Here is a 16957-nt window from a genome sequence, read left to right as displayed (position 1 = left end):
TCAGCAGGAGGACTTCTAGCATACTTCCCCAGCTGTGATCCTTAACAGTAGGGGGGATATAAGTCATGGCTCTAGGTCAGTGTCTTTACGTACTAACAATCCTCTCACAAAATGAAATGTATGACGTAAACAGCACAAACTTTCAGCTTAGCTAAGGCCATCAATTTTGACTTGGGAAACTACTGATGAAGAGGAAAATACCACCAGAGCCCAGTGACTAACAGGTTTTTATCTGAAAAACAAAGATCAAATTTCAGTGCTGTTTGCTGAAAGCCCTGGATGATAAGAGAAGGAAACTGCTGGGTTCACGTCGACAACTAAATAAGTAGCTGCCTATTTGTGGCTGCCTGTTTGTGCACTCCATTTGCTCTGATCCTCTTTAAGGACTCTCTGGCTCTCTTGCAAGGTAGCAATACTTGTTGAAGACCCTCTTGAGGCAAAGACCCAAGAGCAACAAGGCAGGCATCAAGAGAGGAATCAGCACTTATCCAGGGAAACACCTGAACAGGAGAAGTTCTAGTCCCGAGAAAATACAGTGCCTGAGAAAATACAGCACCAACCATCTTGCCTGTTCAGTGGGCTGTTCGTCTATACAAGGATGCTAAAGTCGGCTGGAAAACCTGAGATTTTAGGCAGAAACTACATGGCTCCAGAGCTCTTATTTCACACACTTGTGGTCCCCGATAGGAAAAATGCATTTGTAGAGCTATTTAGGGTACTCACAGTGAAACTGCAGGAGGACACAGAACTCCAGAGCTATATATTGTTCTTGTTTAAACCCAAACAGCTTTAAATACAATGTGGCCAGCTAATGCGGGATAGCCCTAATGATGTGAAGATCAAAGAGAAATTAATTTACAACTGTACTGACCTCTGTGGCTTTCTTAAAGTCTCCTCTCTTTGCCACAGTAGAAAGAAAACCAATTCCCCAATTTTACTCAGCACTCTGTCTTCTACAGACCATTCACCCCCATCACTGTACAGTCAAATGCACTGTGCTCATTCTTAGCCTGTAAATACAGACCAGAATATCGTACTGTTTGTCCTACTTATTTAAAGAGCCTTGACTGTGGGCAGCAGCTATCTTGAAAGCAGAAAGAATGCCTTGCTGTGCCTTCAACCACCCCTCTGCAAACATCAGTTGGCTCTGACAAGCTCCAAACAGAAATGGACCTATCTGTCTGCACCCAAACCATGGTGATCCCGAACCAGGACAGGGTGAAGAGAAGGTAGGGACTAAGGAACTCTCTAAAAAGCAGCAAGAGGAAAATCCACAAATGGATACACGCTAGTATTCACTTTCTCTTTAAATACTTAAGAATCCCCTCATGGCCAAAGTTGCTGTTTACTATAAAACAATTCGAACTCAGCTCCAAGCAGTTCCACGGCCAGGAATGGTGCAGAATAAAAGCCTTATCGCATTCATTCCTTGGCACATCTGATGACTGTAAGTTGAGCACATATGGTACATAATTTCCTGTAGGAATAGACTCACTCATCAGTCTGGCTCTTCATTCTGAATGACCAACACTCTTCACTTGAAGGGAAAGCTGTGAAAGGGGATTTAGCTCCCAGGAAAACTGCTGACCTATTTGATTCATACAGGGGTGGGCGGGGCCGCACTCACTCTGGGAGTGAGCAATTGCTGGCGTGACAGTCCCTAAGATTGGCACTCTTTGCTTACCCATAAAAGAAGTAGGGAATGACGGTGTAAGCTTCCTTATGGCACCCCATCGAATGACTCAGTGCTGAGTCAGAATGACCACTGGCCATGTAGGTAACTCACTCTCGATTGCTCATCCCTCTGCAGAGGCTGAAGCCCACAGGGCAGATGGCAGCTTCCAAGCCAATGTCAATGCATCTTAGAGACAGCCTGACAAACAGTCAAATCCACTTTGACTAGCTAGAAAAAAGCCACTAGATATAAATGTTGGTCTCATCTGATTCTGGATTAACTACCTTAAAACAAAAGCATTTAGAAGGAGGATCATAAGCATATAATCTACTAGGAAATGGGCAAAAAAAGAAGCAGAAAAGGGGCAGTAGAAGTAAATGAAGACAGATCACTGGAGTAAGGAGGAATTCTAGAAAAGTTCCATCACCTATGAAGTCTAACCACCCAAAATTGTGCCGAAGTAACAGTTGATTTCTCTATTACTGTCTGTGAGTTAAGCAGGGTTAAGTTCTGCTTCCCACATTAGTTTTCCTTTTTTACTAAGCTGCATTCTGCTGAGGGAAAATAGTAAACTTAATTGTACTAGTTTCTCCCAAGTGACTCTGAAACAGGAAGAAGAAGGAATGTCAAAACACATAAATAAATAAATTCACCTGCCTATAAATTCTTGGCTTGAAGATTTTTTGATTGCTCAGTCTTGTCTCAGGCAAGCTGTAGTTTCTTTTGTTCATTTTGAAGTTCCTCTCACAGCAAACAAGAACTAATTTTTGTCATTATAAAGAAAAGTTCTAGGTAATAGCACAGAGTTCTCTAAGCAAAAACAGTGGTACTACCAGCAGCCAGAGTATTGGGAGGAAGAAATGAAAGTTGTTTCTTAATCATCCTGTGCTCTCACAGAGTTGGATTAGATTGCAGAAGACTTACGTTTTCAGTAATACACGTGAAAGCCAACTCAACATCCCTGTGAAAGCCAACTCAACATCCCTGTGAAATCCTCTCCAGAGCGAAAGTTTCTCCATATCTTTAATGTAGGGGTGCCTGAGAGTGCAGCTAGTATTTCTATTTGAAATTGAAAAAGGAAACACTGGTGGATGAATGCCAAGCTTCAGCAAAAATGGAGATTTTAATAATGGCCTCTGGAAAGTGCTTGGCTTGCCACACTAGGTGACTGTCTCTCACAACTCTGCCATCCTGTCTTGTGGCACCCTCTTCTAACCTGAAATATTTACACAGCTGTGTGGAAACACTTCAGAGTGCCCTTATTCCACCTGCTGCTGTCCTGTTCTTGGCTTAGTCTCAGAGTTTTGCGATTGATTCTGGCTTGCTCGGGCTGGCCATGGGCAACAGGCCTGATAGTACCCCTGAGTCTTCTCTGGCAATTCCACGCTGAATCTCAAAATAATTTGTGCATCTTATCTCCAGTTAGCAGAGACTAGGGCAATGTCCTGACTCACTTCTGCTCTCTTCTCTTGTTTAGTTAAAAAAGGAGTAAAACTACTTTTTCCTAGATTTTTTTTTTTTTACTTGAGAAACTGAATTCTGCCTGATGCTCTCATGGAAAGGACCTTTTAAAAGGCTTAGGCTTTAGATTTTTCTGTTATTGGAGAAAACCAAGAAGTATTTTAGTAAGCGTGATTTTAAAGAAAATAAAACCTCTATTTTCCATTGAAGGAAGCAGACTTACGTTTTGATCTATACTAAGTAGAAGAAGCCCAAATCTGCAATTCCACAAACATACCTATTTTTTCTTCACCACCTCTGACACAGATGGCATATGTGGACATGACTAGAAGGTCTACTAATAACCTAAGCAAATAATTCTGACCGAAAAAATGAGAGAAAACCTGCAGAAAAAACCTTCTCTCAACATGAATTGCTCAATCAGCTCAAAATCTGGTGAGCAACACGATGGGCTCTGTGCTAGGATCTTTAGCACGATGCCATAGCCAACTGTCAGCTGAAGTGACTTTGAGTTAGATGCTCTTCTCTGAGGCTGCCTTCTCCCTTGCTCTGCAAACAATTCCATCTAGTTGCATCTCCAGGACACCTGAAGTCCACGAAGCATCTTTGTCTAACTAACTGGTAGCGAGGAAAAATGAATCAATGAGGTCAATAAAACTTTCTGGTATTTTGAAATCTGCATCTTTGGAAACGGGACAAAATAATAGAAAATAGCTGGAGAATGGGCAGCTGATTCCCTAGACTAGTCCATCGTTCTAAAGCCATGGAGACAAAGGGAGGAGAGCAGCTTTATTTAAGTAACTTTGGAGCAAGAAAATGACATAATTGCTCACAGCCTTACCCTAGTCGTCTCTATAATGGCAGCTCCCACAAGAATGAGACAGAGTTACCTTCATCATGATTCTGGTGTAATATGACCTCTGGCTGAGCATGGATAGAATTCCCAGGGTGGAAGAAAGGTGTGAAGAGCATACGAGCTTTCCTTTGCTTCAGGGTATGCTGGAGGAGTTCATACAAAACATCACCTGAAAGACAAACAGCAGAAAAAGGAAATTAAAACCTACGTACTGCTGAGAAGACTCATTTACCCATCTGATGGATGAATTCATGGCTCCTGGGTGCTATTTTCAGACCCAAATGTGCTTGCACTAAAATCCCGCATTTCACTCTTTTGCAAGGTTCTTCCCTGAAAGGGAAAAAAAGAAAAACTGCACATCACGCCTCTGTGTGTGTCTATGGAAAAACAGGAGAATCACAAGACACGGCTTTTATTACCCCAGCACAGTTTTTTTCAGGCTATGTGACTGCCCATCCGAGAGCTCCAAACCTTTACAAGCAGTAGTTAGTTCAGTGTCCCATGTTCTCACAGCTTCCACTTTTTAAATAGACACCTTAGGACACAGAATTCTTAAATGTAGAGCCCATGATTTATGCAGTGAGTTGCTGGGAGCAAAGACTGTGCTTTTCTTCAATTACTGAACAATTCAGGCTCTATGGGGGGACAAGATACAAGATGCTGTAAAGTCTCTCCAAGCAACACTGGTGCCTCAAGGCCAGAGGCAGTGTGCTACTAAAGATTCTCCGTTCTAGGAAATCCACAGAAGGAAGAGCTCTCACTTTGAGAAGTTAGTTTGAGATGGATACTTTTTCAAAGACTTGTAAAGAATTGAGAGATTTAACTATCCTGAACAACTTTGCTGTGGTGACAACTCCTGGAGAGATTCAAGTGCTACAGGTGCTTTAGGAACTTCTGTATGTCACTCTTGGTGTCATGGGTTGAACGGCTGAAAAGCCCAGATGGGATACCAAAGATAGTTATTTCTAGCAACTAGACTCGGTATGGAGCTCACTTCGACAGGCAATATTAGAGCACGGGCGTGATGCAGCCTAAGGAATGAAATGCAGCAGACTTAGAGCTCTGTGTGGGCAAGTATAGTCTGTGAGTCCCTGTTGTATCACTCGTCCACAGAAACGTCTGCAGCGAATTGCACGGCACCAAGCTGACGTGTTCCCTCCCAGGTACTTGTTTGTTTCCTCACTTCTCCCACCCCCCCAATCACTGGCACCAGCACTGTTACATCGTCCCTCAGTGGAACGTATCACTTCAGTATCTGGGAGACCAATGGACTAACTGTGTCTTATTCTGTGTCTTTTTATTTATTACATCTTACACTTATGCCCTTCCTCCAACACAATCTACGTGAAACACACAGGTACTTACACATTCTGTCCGATGTAACTGGTTGCACATGTCACAGTGACAATGTACAATCCAGGGCGGGAACTCTCTCGACTTTTAATTGTTTGCTCTTTTCTGTTTGTCACTGCTCATAGTACAGACAAACAGGTTGCAGCAATAACACATCTGAAAAGGAACTTAGTGAAGTTTCACTTAGGAAACCTCGGATTTTCTGGAAGAGTCTTGTCAAGTGTGGGTGGTTTTTTAGTAGTTGTTTCTGTGAGATTGTAAGCCGTGCTCCATTTGTCCCTTGTCCCTGCAAACTGCCAATGCTCTGTTTGTGGGCAAGTTCAGTGTCTTAGTGTGAAACACTTAGAACCATCCTACTCTCCATAGTTCAGTTTCCTTTCTTTTCAGCATCCTGGCTGCTTTTACTGTTTCAGCAGTGACTCTAGGGCATTTTTAAAAGGTGATTGCAATACTTGAAAATCTAATTAAAAACAAAGCCTCGAGAACCCAGCTACCTTTTCCATGTTTAGTGTATGAAAGGCTAAAAAGTGATTTCACCACATAATTTGCATCTGTGAATACAATAGTGGCATAATCATAACTAGTGCTGGTAACACTCCAAGCAATGAAGTAGCAAATTTGTACCTGTTTTGGTTTGGCCTGACAGACTAGTGAAAACATCTATAAAACTGGCTGTCTTTTTTTTACCTCACAAAACAGTTACTTTTCTGCACCATCCAGATGCAGTAATGCTAGTTAAGAAGGGGAAAAGTGTATTTCATGCCCCCTTCCTCTGATGCCTGCCTTCCTTGGCCAGCCCTGAATAGGAGAATAGCTGTGGAGATGTGAGCCCATTTATTGCCAGGACCGCTGCAGGGAATGGCTGCAGTTCTCCTGATTTTAACTGTGTGGGGAATGGATACAGCTTTTATGGAGCTGCAACCTTGAAAAACTTAATACCTCTACGGCAAACGTTATCTTGTAGTTCTTAAATTTCACGTATAATTAATTTATGGGAAATGCTGAAGTAATGTCCCTTTACATCTAAATTTTTAGGGTCTGACTCAGATATTCTCTGAAAGGTTTATTATTGGTGGGGAATACCTGGAGAGAAACGGGAGAGAAAAAATGAGGGAGGAGGCCTTTAGTTTGGTTATTTCATTCCAAATTTAGGTAAATAAGAGCTTAACTTTCTGCATAAAGTAAGGATTTGCAAGCCAGAGGCTCTTTTCTGGCAACACTCTATTTCCAGCCTACAAACATTTTAATCCTACTCATTTCAAGTGCCCTCACAGCACACAAGGGAAGAAGAGTAGGGCCATAACTTACAGGCAGCAAGGCAGTGGGATGATAAGGTGAGTTGCACACAAGATACGTAAAAGTTTCCCTTGTGGCCTTTGCCCACATCCCCACTTTTGCCTGTAGCAGGACTAATTTTTTCATGAAATGATCCAAACTGGTGCACCAGAAATGAAAAACAAACAAAAAGAAGATGTTTCTAGGCATCAGATTTCACTACTGGTAATAGTTAATGTTTGGCATCTCCTTCCATACAAAATTAGTCCTGGATATGAAGCATGTGCTTCAAGAACTTTATATACAGTAAACAGAAGCTATAGTTTGTGAGGCAGATCCTGCAGGAGGATAGTTGCAGGGGTGAGTTCAAGGGAGTTACCAAACAGCCTCATGCAGAATTAGTGCCAGAGCTTGTTTATGAGCTGGATCCAAGCGGCACCAGCTGTACTTCTGCACCTAGTGAGCCTTGCACTGGAAGCCTCCTCATGGCAATTCTGTCACTGCTTGGTCCAAACTCTTTGATCACCTATGGTGATTGAATTACAAGCCTTTGTATTTAACAGGAGTACCTTATATGGTCACAAAAGAAAAGCTCACAACTCGTATTTAGTTAAACATCCCTGACAAAGGAGGGCAGGGGCTTACTCTGACTGTAAAACTGGAGCAGACAGACCGCAGGGGATATAAATACAGACAGGCAGCATACACATTCCTAAATCTTCTTTGTGAATAAATGAAGATGTAATCTGAGCAATAGGCAGACTGATTCACACACCTGTCCGTGCTGCGTCTCGGGCTCGACTCCAGCACGTGAGAGAATACGGTAAAGCAAAGCAAAGCCCACAGAGGCTGTTACACAGAGGAAAGGTCCCCCAGGGAAGGAGTTTTGCAGTCACTTTTAGTGGCGTGTCAGCCAAACCAGCTGTGAGGAAAAATGGTAATATGGGCTTCTTAAAGAAGCTGAAGCAGTTGATTAACTTGCTGCTATAGCTGGGTCTGTGAAAAGATAAAAGCCTTTACAGGGAAGAGCTGGAAGTAACAAAGTGTGGCCAGAGAAGCTTGCTTTCTGGGAGTTCTGCAGGGAGTTTTAACTAGAAACAGGATGGATGTTTGGGTTTGGATTTGCATTTGATTTTGCCTACAACTCAGGTGTACCAGGATTTCATTCCCTACTTGTCCTTTTTGTCACGCCTCATACAAGCACGTCTGTCCTACCTCTTCTCTCCTTGCCTGGTCCACCCCAACAAATGTGACTCGTTCCTCCTCTGACCCTTTCCAGATTTTGCTGCAACTTCCTCTCTTTTCAATAACAGCTTCTGTAAATAATCCTCACCTGAATGAGGAGACCTGTATCGAAAGTCCTCTTTGGTCAGGAGCAGCAGAGCCTTGCCGTTCATCTCAAAAGTGTTGCTCTCAATCGGCCTTAAGGAAAACTCCTTCTCAGCCCACCTGAGCCACTGTGCCACATCATCCCTGCTCCAGTAAACGGGCTGCAAACCTGTGGCAGGGAGAGACCATGATTGTGTTACCAAATTGAGACAAGGCATGGGAAGATAGACAACCATCAGTGAATGCCCCCTTCTCCCCACACCATAATGTGCGAAGGTGTAGGAGAGGAACGTCACGTTAATACAGAATTACTCTAAGCACTGGACTGAGAAATACTTCATCAGTTTTGGCACACTGGTTTATTGGTGACATGTTGAGAAGCAAGAATTGCCTCAGCATCCTGAAAAAAAGCTTTTAGGACATTATTTCATTCCAAGTTTCCACTGTGAAATTAGGTTTTCCTCCAGCTGGTCCCTCTGAGGTGCAGAGCAGGCAGGAGGCCCCACCCCGTCCTTGGCCCCATCCGTCCTTGGTGTGTATTCTTTCACAGAAGAGAGGTGTGCTTTCGTGTAAAGTCATCCCTCAGGAATAACGTAAAGTAGTCAGATGCAAGAGAGCTATGGCCATACTTCCCTCTAGGGTCTGTAGGGAAGAGCTGCTTAATACAGCCTCTGTAACTGTGTGTCTGTAAGCGGGGACCAGTGGGGGTATGGTCGAGAAAGGTGCATTTGGCCTGGCCCACCCCTCCGGAAGACGCTGTTATGCCAGTAGATGCTATTTCCACACTGGAGAGGAAAATCAGTGCTGAGGGTGTGGCGGCTTTTGCACTGCTTTAGCTTGTGCTTCCTGTAGAGCGATGAGCTATTACCAGCGAACCTCTGCTCATACAAGGGGGGCATGCCATTTCAGAGTCAGAAGGGCTGCTAACCTCACTGGGCCCAGGCAGAGAGGCCTGGGAGGTGCGACAACCCACATCTGTTTTACAGACAAATTTAAAATAGTTTTCTTCCCCTGGAGATGAGACAGGACGGTGAAGAGCCGTTTATACTCAGGTAGAGAGATCACCTCCAATCCACTGGGAGATGAAAGCTTGCTTTCCTTTTCCCCCTTGTGAGGTTGGCGACTCATTGTTCGACTTGCTACTATGAGTTGCACAGAAATGAAAGCTTCACGCCGTGCACAGGAACATAAAATTTGTCGTATCTGATCAGATCTCTGGTACATAGCCTCTGGCAGGGGCTAATACCTTATGCTTCAGAGGAAGACAAACCTCCCTTCCTCACACTGCACCTGGCTGATTGTACGCTGCACATGGGAAGAAATTTCCTTCCTGGCTCACCGTTCTCTGGTATCTGATTACCCTCCTCCTACCAAGCACTAAAAGAAACCCGAGAGAGTTGTGCCACTCTGTTTTGGTTTGGTTTTTACTTTAACACACAGGCAACCCTTTTTCCTGTTTTAGCAAGAGGTCACATGCAGCGTTTTGCACGCTGCCGCTCCGCCAGATTCCCAGACAGCGGCTGTGGGAAGTCCCAGAGCCCTGCAGCTGCATACAGAACTGAATCTCGGTTGGAAAAGGAATTGAGATCAGCCTGAGAAAAGATCAGAGGTGACCTTAGGAAGAGGCGTCTGCACAACAGCAGTAAGAATTTCCACTGGCTTTGAACTGCCCCTATAGCACTGTACTTTGTGCCACACAGAAGCAAGAAGTAGCACTTATTTATTTATGAAGGACTTAAATTCTCTTCCCCCTATTGAATTAGGGTCTGATTACTGGGGCCAAATTTTCTGCAGGACGTTTATTTTTGAAGGGAGTAGGATAAGGTATAGATTTACTCAGAGACATGGAAATGGTCATTTCACAGAAAATGCCAGAGTAAGGTTCATCTTTTGCTGAACGTGAGGCTATTCCTGCAGAAAACATGCTCCAGACGCCAGGCCGCTGCTGGGCAGCATGCACATTCACTGCAACTAAAAGAAGTCAGACGTGATGCAGCCAGACCACAACGTGAAAGGATTTAAAAGACCATCTGAGGAGTGCTTGAAATGCTCCTGCATGGTTTCTTCTGTCTTCTTCTTTGCCTTGCCATACAAGCAATAAATTGCCCAAAGGAGCACTGTGGTGGAAATCTAACTGGATTTCTGATGTGCACTTTACAAGATGAGGCACTAAACAAAACAAAATAGCACTGGGGAAATCAGGCCAACCTGGACAGAGCCACATGGTAACTTCACATGAAAGGCGTGCTCCCTTATAGATAACAACATAATAAATAAATCACTCCCTGTACAAACAGAGATCAACATCTCCCATGTGCTGATGACTGTATTTTCACCCTTCTTTCAACTAATACAAAAGTACCATTTCTGCAGAGAAGTTTAGATTGACCACTGCTAGAGCCAGCACAGCCAAGTAAGCCACACAGTCTGGAACAAGCCACGCGTGCTGGGCTGGCAGCTCTGAAACAGACCCCACGCTTCACACTGCACAGCAGGTCTCTGCTGGGTTTCAGCAGCATCTCCAAGGCTTGTGAGAAAAGCCCCAAAGCAGTATGACTTCGGATCACCTGGCTTCTAGTTACTGGGAATCAGCAAGCAGCCTTTCTACATCACTCTGGCCAAGGCTTAAATGAGTGGGTGGACACGCCACATCCCTCCATCCGTAGGGTGACACCATAATTAAATATTTACACTGTGTTTGGAAGATACAAAGCACTGTAAAACAAGTTAACTGCTTTTCCCTAGATGGATTTCCTCTTCTCTCATTTCCCTTTTCCCCCTCTCCCTGCCCTGCTGCTTTCCTGGGAAGCTAGTTTCTCCAAAAACCCCTCTTTAGTTGTCTGCTTCCACTGCACGCCCCTTTGCTTTGTGAGGCTGAACCAGGTCAGTTGCAGGAGGCTTTTCTAAAGGCACGGACTGGTGTTGCTGAAAGTGCTTCAGAAACGCCACTCAGAAAATAATTCTTTCTTGTGCAGTACAGCATTCACTAAACTTGTATCCCACCTTCTTTGCCCTTTCTTAAAAAGAAGCAGTTGGTTTTGTGAAAACAAGGGCATGAGAGGGCTGGCTTTGCAGCTGAAGGGATTTTACAGCACAGCATACATAGCTATCGGTAGGTCCTGAAAATGCTTTCCTGTACTCCCTATGAAAGAAAAACTAATCTCTTTCAGATGCTGCTTCTTATTTTCCCCTCTGCATCTTCTCTTTTATTGTTGTGTCCACGGTAGAGGAAAACAGGCTCTTTTTATCTTTCCAGTTTTATTCTTTGAGAAAGCTTACAGCACTGTCTTCACCTAACAAAGATATTTACCAAGCAGAACAAAGTGAGGAAAATGAGTGCTGTGTTACAAAAGGGGGACAGAGTTTTTGCCTGCTGACCTGACTGCTGGCATCGGTGGGAAGGCTTTGCGGTTTTCAGTAGGTGGGCATCAGACACAGGGGATGCTGCCTTTCTTCCGGTCTGCCCTCTCGGTGGGCAGCCACTGAGATGCCACGGACTAGAGAGAGTGAATTTTGACCTGGGAGTGGGACTTGGCTCGGTTCCCATCCCTGCCATTGCTCTGCTGGCTGAATATGGCCAGCATTGCCAACCTCGGTCTCTTTATCTGCGCAGTGTAAAACCAAACAACTACAAAAACTTCTTGAACTCAATAGCTGAAAGCAGGTTTGACAAACCCACGTAAACCATCAGAATCTGGTTCTGCGAGATCCAGTGTATTTTCTAGTCTGTTTTCTGTCTGCTTCCAAGCACCAACTCCAGCAGAGTAAAATACAATAATTTATAGATGTTTTTATAATCTGACAGCTTTGATGCTTCCTATTAAACAGGGAGCAAAATTAATGCTCACCTTTCTAATGCCGCAGGCTGGCACACTGGTGTCTTAATAGAAAATCTACTTCTGTTGCTTATTCCTCACCTGAAGTCCTGTTTCTAACACCTGTTACACTCGCCACCTTGTACACGGTGAGTGACCAGTTCCCACGCTCCACAGCACAAGCTGATAACCCTCTGGGCTGCAGAAGAAATCCACCCTGTTCCTTTCTATTCTTTCACAGCAAACCCAAGCACAATGAAGAGTGGCTCATTTCACCTTCTTCAAGTTAAATTGTTTTCTTATGTTCAGGCACTTACACAGAGACGCACATGTGCACGCGCACACACACACACACACAGAGCAGAACGTACTTGTCTGTTGAAGAGGAGCTTAAGGTGATGGTTTCTAAAGTGCTCCCTCCTTTTGATAGTTAGCCCCTCAGGAATCTTTAGCATGGTCAGGCTTTGAGGTTGGAAAAACCGAGTGCTCTGTTCCCCTAGTATAAACTTCAGCACATAAAACTGTACAGCCACCAATATCTGCATGTGACCACAAACTTCTGGTGGGCCTACAACTTTGGTTTTTGAAGAGACAGAGCCAACCTTGAATCTTACAAAGCATTCATATTCAGCAGCTCTTTTGCTTTGGAAGGCAGGGTATGCATCTTACTGTATGAGCTGCTGTGTACGGTGGATGTAACAGATCCATCTAAAATGTGAAGTGTAAGGTACCGTAGGCTGTTTTCACCTTGGAACAATCTGAAGGCACAAATTCAATACGAAGTGTGTTGTACAGTACCCTGAGAGCAGCTCTTCTGTTTTAGTTTCAGTATGAGGATGCAGCCACACAACAGCATGCACGATGGAAACAGCATTCACAGTAAGTTTCATCTAACTTTCTGTTCCACTTCGGCTGGGGACTCCATCCTTACGCCTGGCTGCCTGGCAGGCAGGATGATGAGGCGAGAAGGGGGTAAAGACAGACCTCTCACTTATTCCTGCTTTCTGCAGAGCAGATAGAATTGTTCTTAACTCCCACACCAGAAATTACTTCGTGCAGTTGGGCAAACAGCAAAGGGGCCAGTGCATGCAAATCAGCAGCTGGTTTCCAAACGCAGGGAACACCAGATGCATCATCCCTGACAGCATCAGGCAGGTCAGCTCTTACTGCAGGACAGTACTTGAGACTTTAGTAGGAAAACGACGCTGGAGAAGTTCAGAAGACTTGAATGTCTGCCACCAACTACGTCTTTAGGAACTGAAGCTCTCTTTTTTGTTATAAATTAACAAAATTCTCCATGCTGCCCATAAAGCATAATACATACTTCTGCATATGATGCTGTATGTTAAGCAGGATTGGTGTATGAGGTTGTGTTTTTCTTTTAAGTTCTTTGTCAAGACAACATGGTCTGGAGGAAGACCATAGGATTAGATTCAAACTCTTCTCCTAGGCTCTGCCAGAGCAACTTTGTAAAAGTCCCCTCCTTCCGTGTCACTTCTTTGTTTGGAAAGCGAGACTACCAAAATGCAGAGGTGTCAAGGGGCTTGGCTGGAAATGCTTTGAAATATCAGAAATGCTTTGAAAGTGCAAAATGCTGCACAGCTGCTTCAAGTGACTACGGTCCAATACTCCACGGCACTGTCTCTGCTGCCCTCTGGTTCCCTGCTCAGAGGTATTGATTGCTGCTGCAGACAGCGGCACTGTTCTGATACTACGTTCTAATCTGACAGCAAAAACCATGATGTGCTGCTCCCCAGGAAGGGCTGCAGTGCTGAGCTAAACAGCAGTGTGCCAATCACCTGAAGTCCAAGCTGAGTGCTGAGGTCCTCCTGAGGCAGAAATTTTACAGTATCTCTGCTAGAGCTGCAGCACCAATCTCTTACTGCAAGTGCTTTCTCCATAGCTACCAGCACTGGCAGGCTCCCACCCACAGGGAACTCGGTGGCTCTTCAGGACTACCCCTGTATGGAAGGTAAAGGCAGGAAGGTTAAGGACCTTGCTTTCTCAGGAAGCCTTTCTAATTCTTCAGAGGAGGGCAATGGGTGACAGAAAGCTTTGCTGTGCTTAGCCAACCCCGCAGAGATGGACAGCCTAAATATGTGCGTTCTTGGAGTGCTATTGGGTTGGCACGTGTGGAAGATGCAGCCCTACCACAGGATGAATCCTGTATCGCTGGTGGTTCGTGCACTCGCTGTTCGGAATAGGGACAGAGGTCCAGTACGTGGTGATGTGCCTGACCACTTGCTCTTTCCAGCAGGTGCCACTTCACCCAGACAGTGGAGAAGCAGTAGCCATTCACTGCTGCTGGTTCACAGGGACTGCCTCATCCTACAGGAGAGAGCTGGCTCTGCAGTTTCGAGGCCCAGGGATAAGCAAAGGTAGAAAAGGAGGAAAAGGTTAATCCAGGTTAATCCTCAGAGAGAATTATTTGGGAAGTGAGTATAAACTGGTACAAGGGAAATGGATGGCTCCAGATGAAAATGCACCTTTACAGGTCTTGTTAAGGACATACAGATTGGATAAGGAACAGAGGAGTCATGCGATGGGCAGGAAGAGAGACCCCAGTGAGGCTTGTGTAACTTTTAAAAGGTCTGAAACTGCCTGTAATCAGAATGACAAGGCTTTGGGAAGTTTCCTACACTGCTGGGAACTGAGGGCGAAAACAGCTTTTTCAGTTTTCAGAAGTAATCTGAAATAAAAGGCCTGAGCCCATGTCTCCTGCTGTCCTGTTGAACAGGGTATTAGAGCTAGAGCACAAGCGCAGGTAATCCTCTGTGCACCACGTCTGCTCTGGGGCCTCTGTGCAAGCAGACGTCTACAGAAAAACCTAGTGAAGCGCTGGGCTGGGTTCTTGCCATGCTGACTTTGCTAGCATGGTGCTCTGCGACACAGCCCTTCTCTCCTCACCATCTGCACAGAGACTCGAGAAAGTTGATACACCCAAATCCCTTAGGGCTTCAGGGTCATAAAATAAATAAAATTGCTTTTCTAATGCAGCCTTTGGAAAGCCCATAAGAAACATATTGATCGGAAAATGCTTGATTAGAATGATCAAGCTCTAAGCTCTCATACAGGGAAATAAATCTTTTCAATTCCCCACACCCAGTGCCTAGCTCAGCTTCCTGGAAGCAACTTTCCCTTTCTGGAACTGAGGTGAAAATCCCATGTTCCATCACCTCCCCTAACCTGCTGACATTACACATGGTTTGCATTTGCTGATCAAATGCACAAGCAGGACTCTAAATTGGCTTGCTGGGCTGAGATAGCCTGCTGATTAATGATGGCAGATGAAGTCACCGGTACAAACCCCCTACAAAATCTGAAGTCGGCGTGAGCAGAAAAGGAGGGAGGAAAGGCCATGCTCTACAGAATTAAATGTGAAAAACGTATTTTTTCTCACTCTATAAACAAACACTTTTCTTTGCAGATACAAGTTCGTAAATTGAGTAACTCTCTTACACAAAATTACTCAGCTGTGTCCAATACTCCCTGTCCCAGCAAGAGTCAGAAAGTCCCTGAACACTCTATACCAATTCCTGAAGTCCTTAGAGCTGTACCTGACTTCAGAGTGAAGCCTCAGGTGCAGCCCCAGTCATTTAACGTGGCCAGCTGTGCTGCGTTTCTCATAACCGAAACCAGTATTTGACCTACTGCAGCTGCCCCTCTCCTTTCTGTTTCCACCTGCATCATCCAGAGGGCACTTGGAGAAAAAGCAGGCCTTAGGATGCAGCCCTCCGTCCTCTGTGAGCTGCCCTGTTTTGGGATCAGTCACAGCAAATGTTATAATGCTGGAGAAGTCTACCTGCTGCTGATGGTTTGTGACCTGAAAAGAGAATTCACCCAGGACAGGGCAAACCAGTCAAGATAACTGGTGCTGGCATGCATGCTCAAAGTGGCCAGGGTTTGGTTTCTGGAAACGAAAAGCTACCAGCCAAAGTGGGCAACCACAGAGGTGATGAAAATACCAGCCTGTTTTCTAGGCCCTCATTCCACGAGCCATGCCCAAGAGCTTTCACGAACTGCACAGCTTCCTTTCGTGTTGTTTGCAAAACCTTCCTAGAATCCTGATGACAGGTCTCCTCCTGGGGCAGGATGAAAGGCTGGCTTTTTCGCATCTGGGCACCACATTCAGAGAAGACCAGAGCGTAACGGCGAGTCAGGGAGCCGATGCCATTTGGCTGACTACAGTGTTGCTCCACTCAGAAAAGAACTTGCCTGGGTCCCAGAAGTTGCCACTCTTTGCTCTCACCCCACTGGCAGAGAGGGCAGGTGACCGTGGGATTCCTACCAGAGCAGCTTGTGCAACACAAGCAGCTGCCAGGGAGATGGGGAATGGGGAAATGTTGGCTAAGATCTGCTCCCAGTTATAGTTTTAATCTGCTCCTGACTCCTTCGCAACCACTTTTTGGCTGTTTTCCATGGAGCAGACATTGCTTTCCAACTGCTCCCTTCCAAAAGGAGCTAAAACAAATCTCCTCTCTTGCTTTTCTCCTTGTATGTGCAAAAACTGCACCCTAAACAAAACCAGCTGAACCCTGAAAATGGCACGGGTTAGCTAGCTCAAAAGAACACGCTGCCAGAAGCAAGTGGTTTCGCAAAGTAGAAGTCAAGGAGTTGATAAAAACTCCAATTTTATTCTCAGAAACTCTTCATTGTTTCAAACCAATTTATCTTAATCCAGGACAAAATTCAGACCTTTACAGTTTTCCTGTACTGGATACAGCCACTGCTGATGCCACTGTCAGTAAGACACGCGCATTTACACTATGCAGTGTCTGTCAACAGCAGACTGATTAGATTGTTACATCTGTTTTATCACAGAATCATGCGGTTGGAAGAGACCTTTTAGGATCATTGCGTCCAAGTGTTCACCCCGCACTGCCAGGGTCCCTAAACCAAGGCCCTCAGCACCACATCCACACATTTTTTAAACACTTCCACAGATGGGGGTGGACTCCACCACCTCCCCGGGAAGCCTGTTCCAATACTTAACCACCCTCTCGGTGAAGAAATTTTTCCTGATACCCAACTTGAACCTATCCTGGTGCAACTTCAGGCCATTTCCTCCAGTCCTGTCACTTGTCACATGGGAGAAGAGTCCAACCCCCACCTCTCTACAACCTCCTTTCAGGTAGTTGTAGAGTTATAAGGTCTCCCCTCAGCCCCTTCTCCAGGCTAAACAGCCCCAGTTCC

General features: G+C 45.0%; 1 protein-coding gene across 1 annotated transcript in view; it reads right to left on the bottom strand.

Moving 5' to 3' along the window:
• Positions 1-8185, bottom strand: part of ETV6 (ets variant 6) — a gene marked incomplete at its 3' end in the record, with an annotated part of 9522 nt that extends 1337 nt beyond the window's left edge. Inside the window, exons 1-2 of the mRNA XM_010137185.1 lie at positions 7954-8185; positions 4027-4161 (exon numbers count right to left, since the gene is read on the bottom strand). Coding sequence (XP_010135487.1) covers positions 4027-4161; positions 7954-8185 — 367 coding nt within the window. The remainder of the gene's footprint in view (positions 1-4026; positions 4162-7953) is intronic.
• Positions 8186-16957: the final 8772 nt, after the last annotated feature.

The sequence above is a fragment of the Buceros rhinoceros genome, unplaced genomic scaffold, assembly GCF_000710305.1.
Source record: "Buceros rhinoceros silvestris isolate BGI_N320 unplaced genomic scaffold, ASM71030v1 scaffold15835, whole genome shotgun sequence".
Classification (NCBI taxonomy): Eukaryota; Metazoa; Chordata; class Aves; order Bucerotiformes; family Bucerotidae; genus Buceros; species Buceros rhinoceros.
Note: the sequence above shows the minus strand (reverse complement) of the source record. Positions and strands in the feature narration are given on the sequence as shown.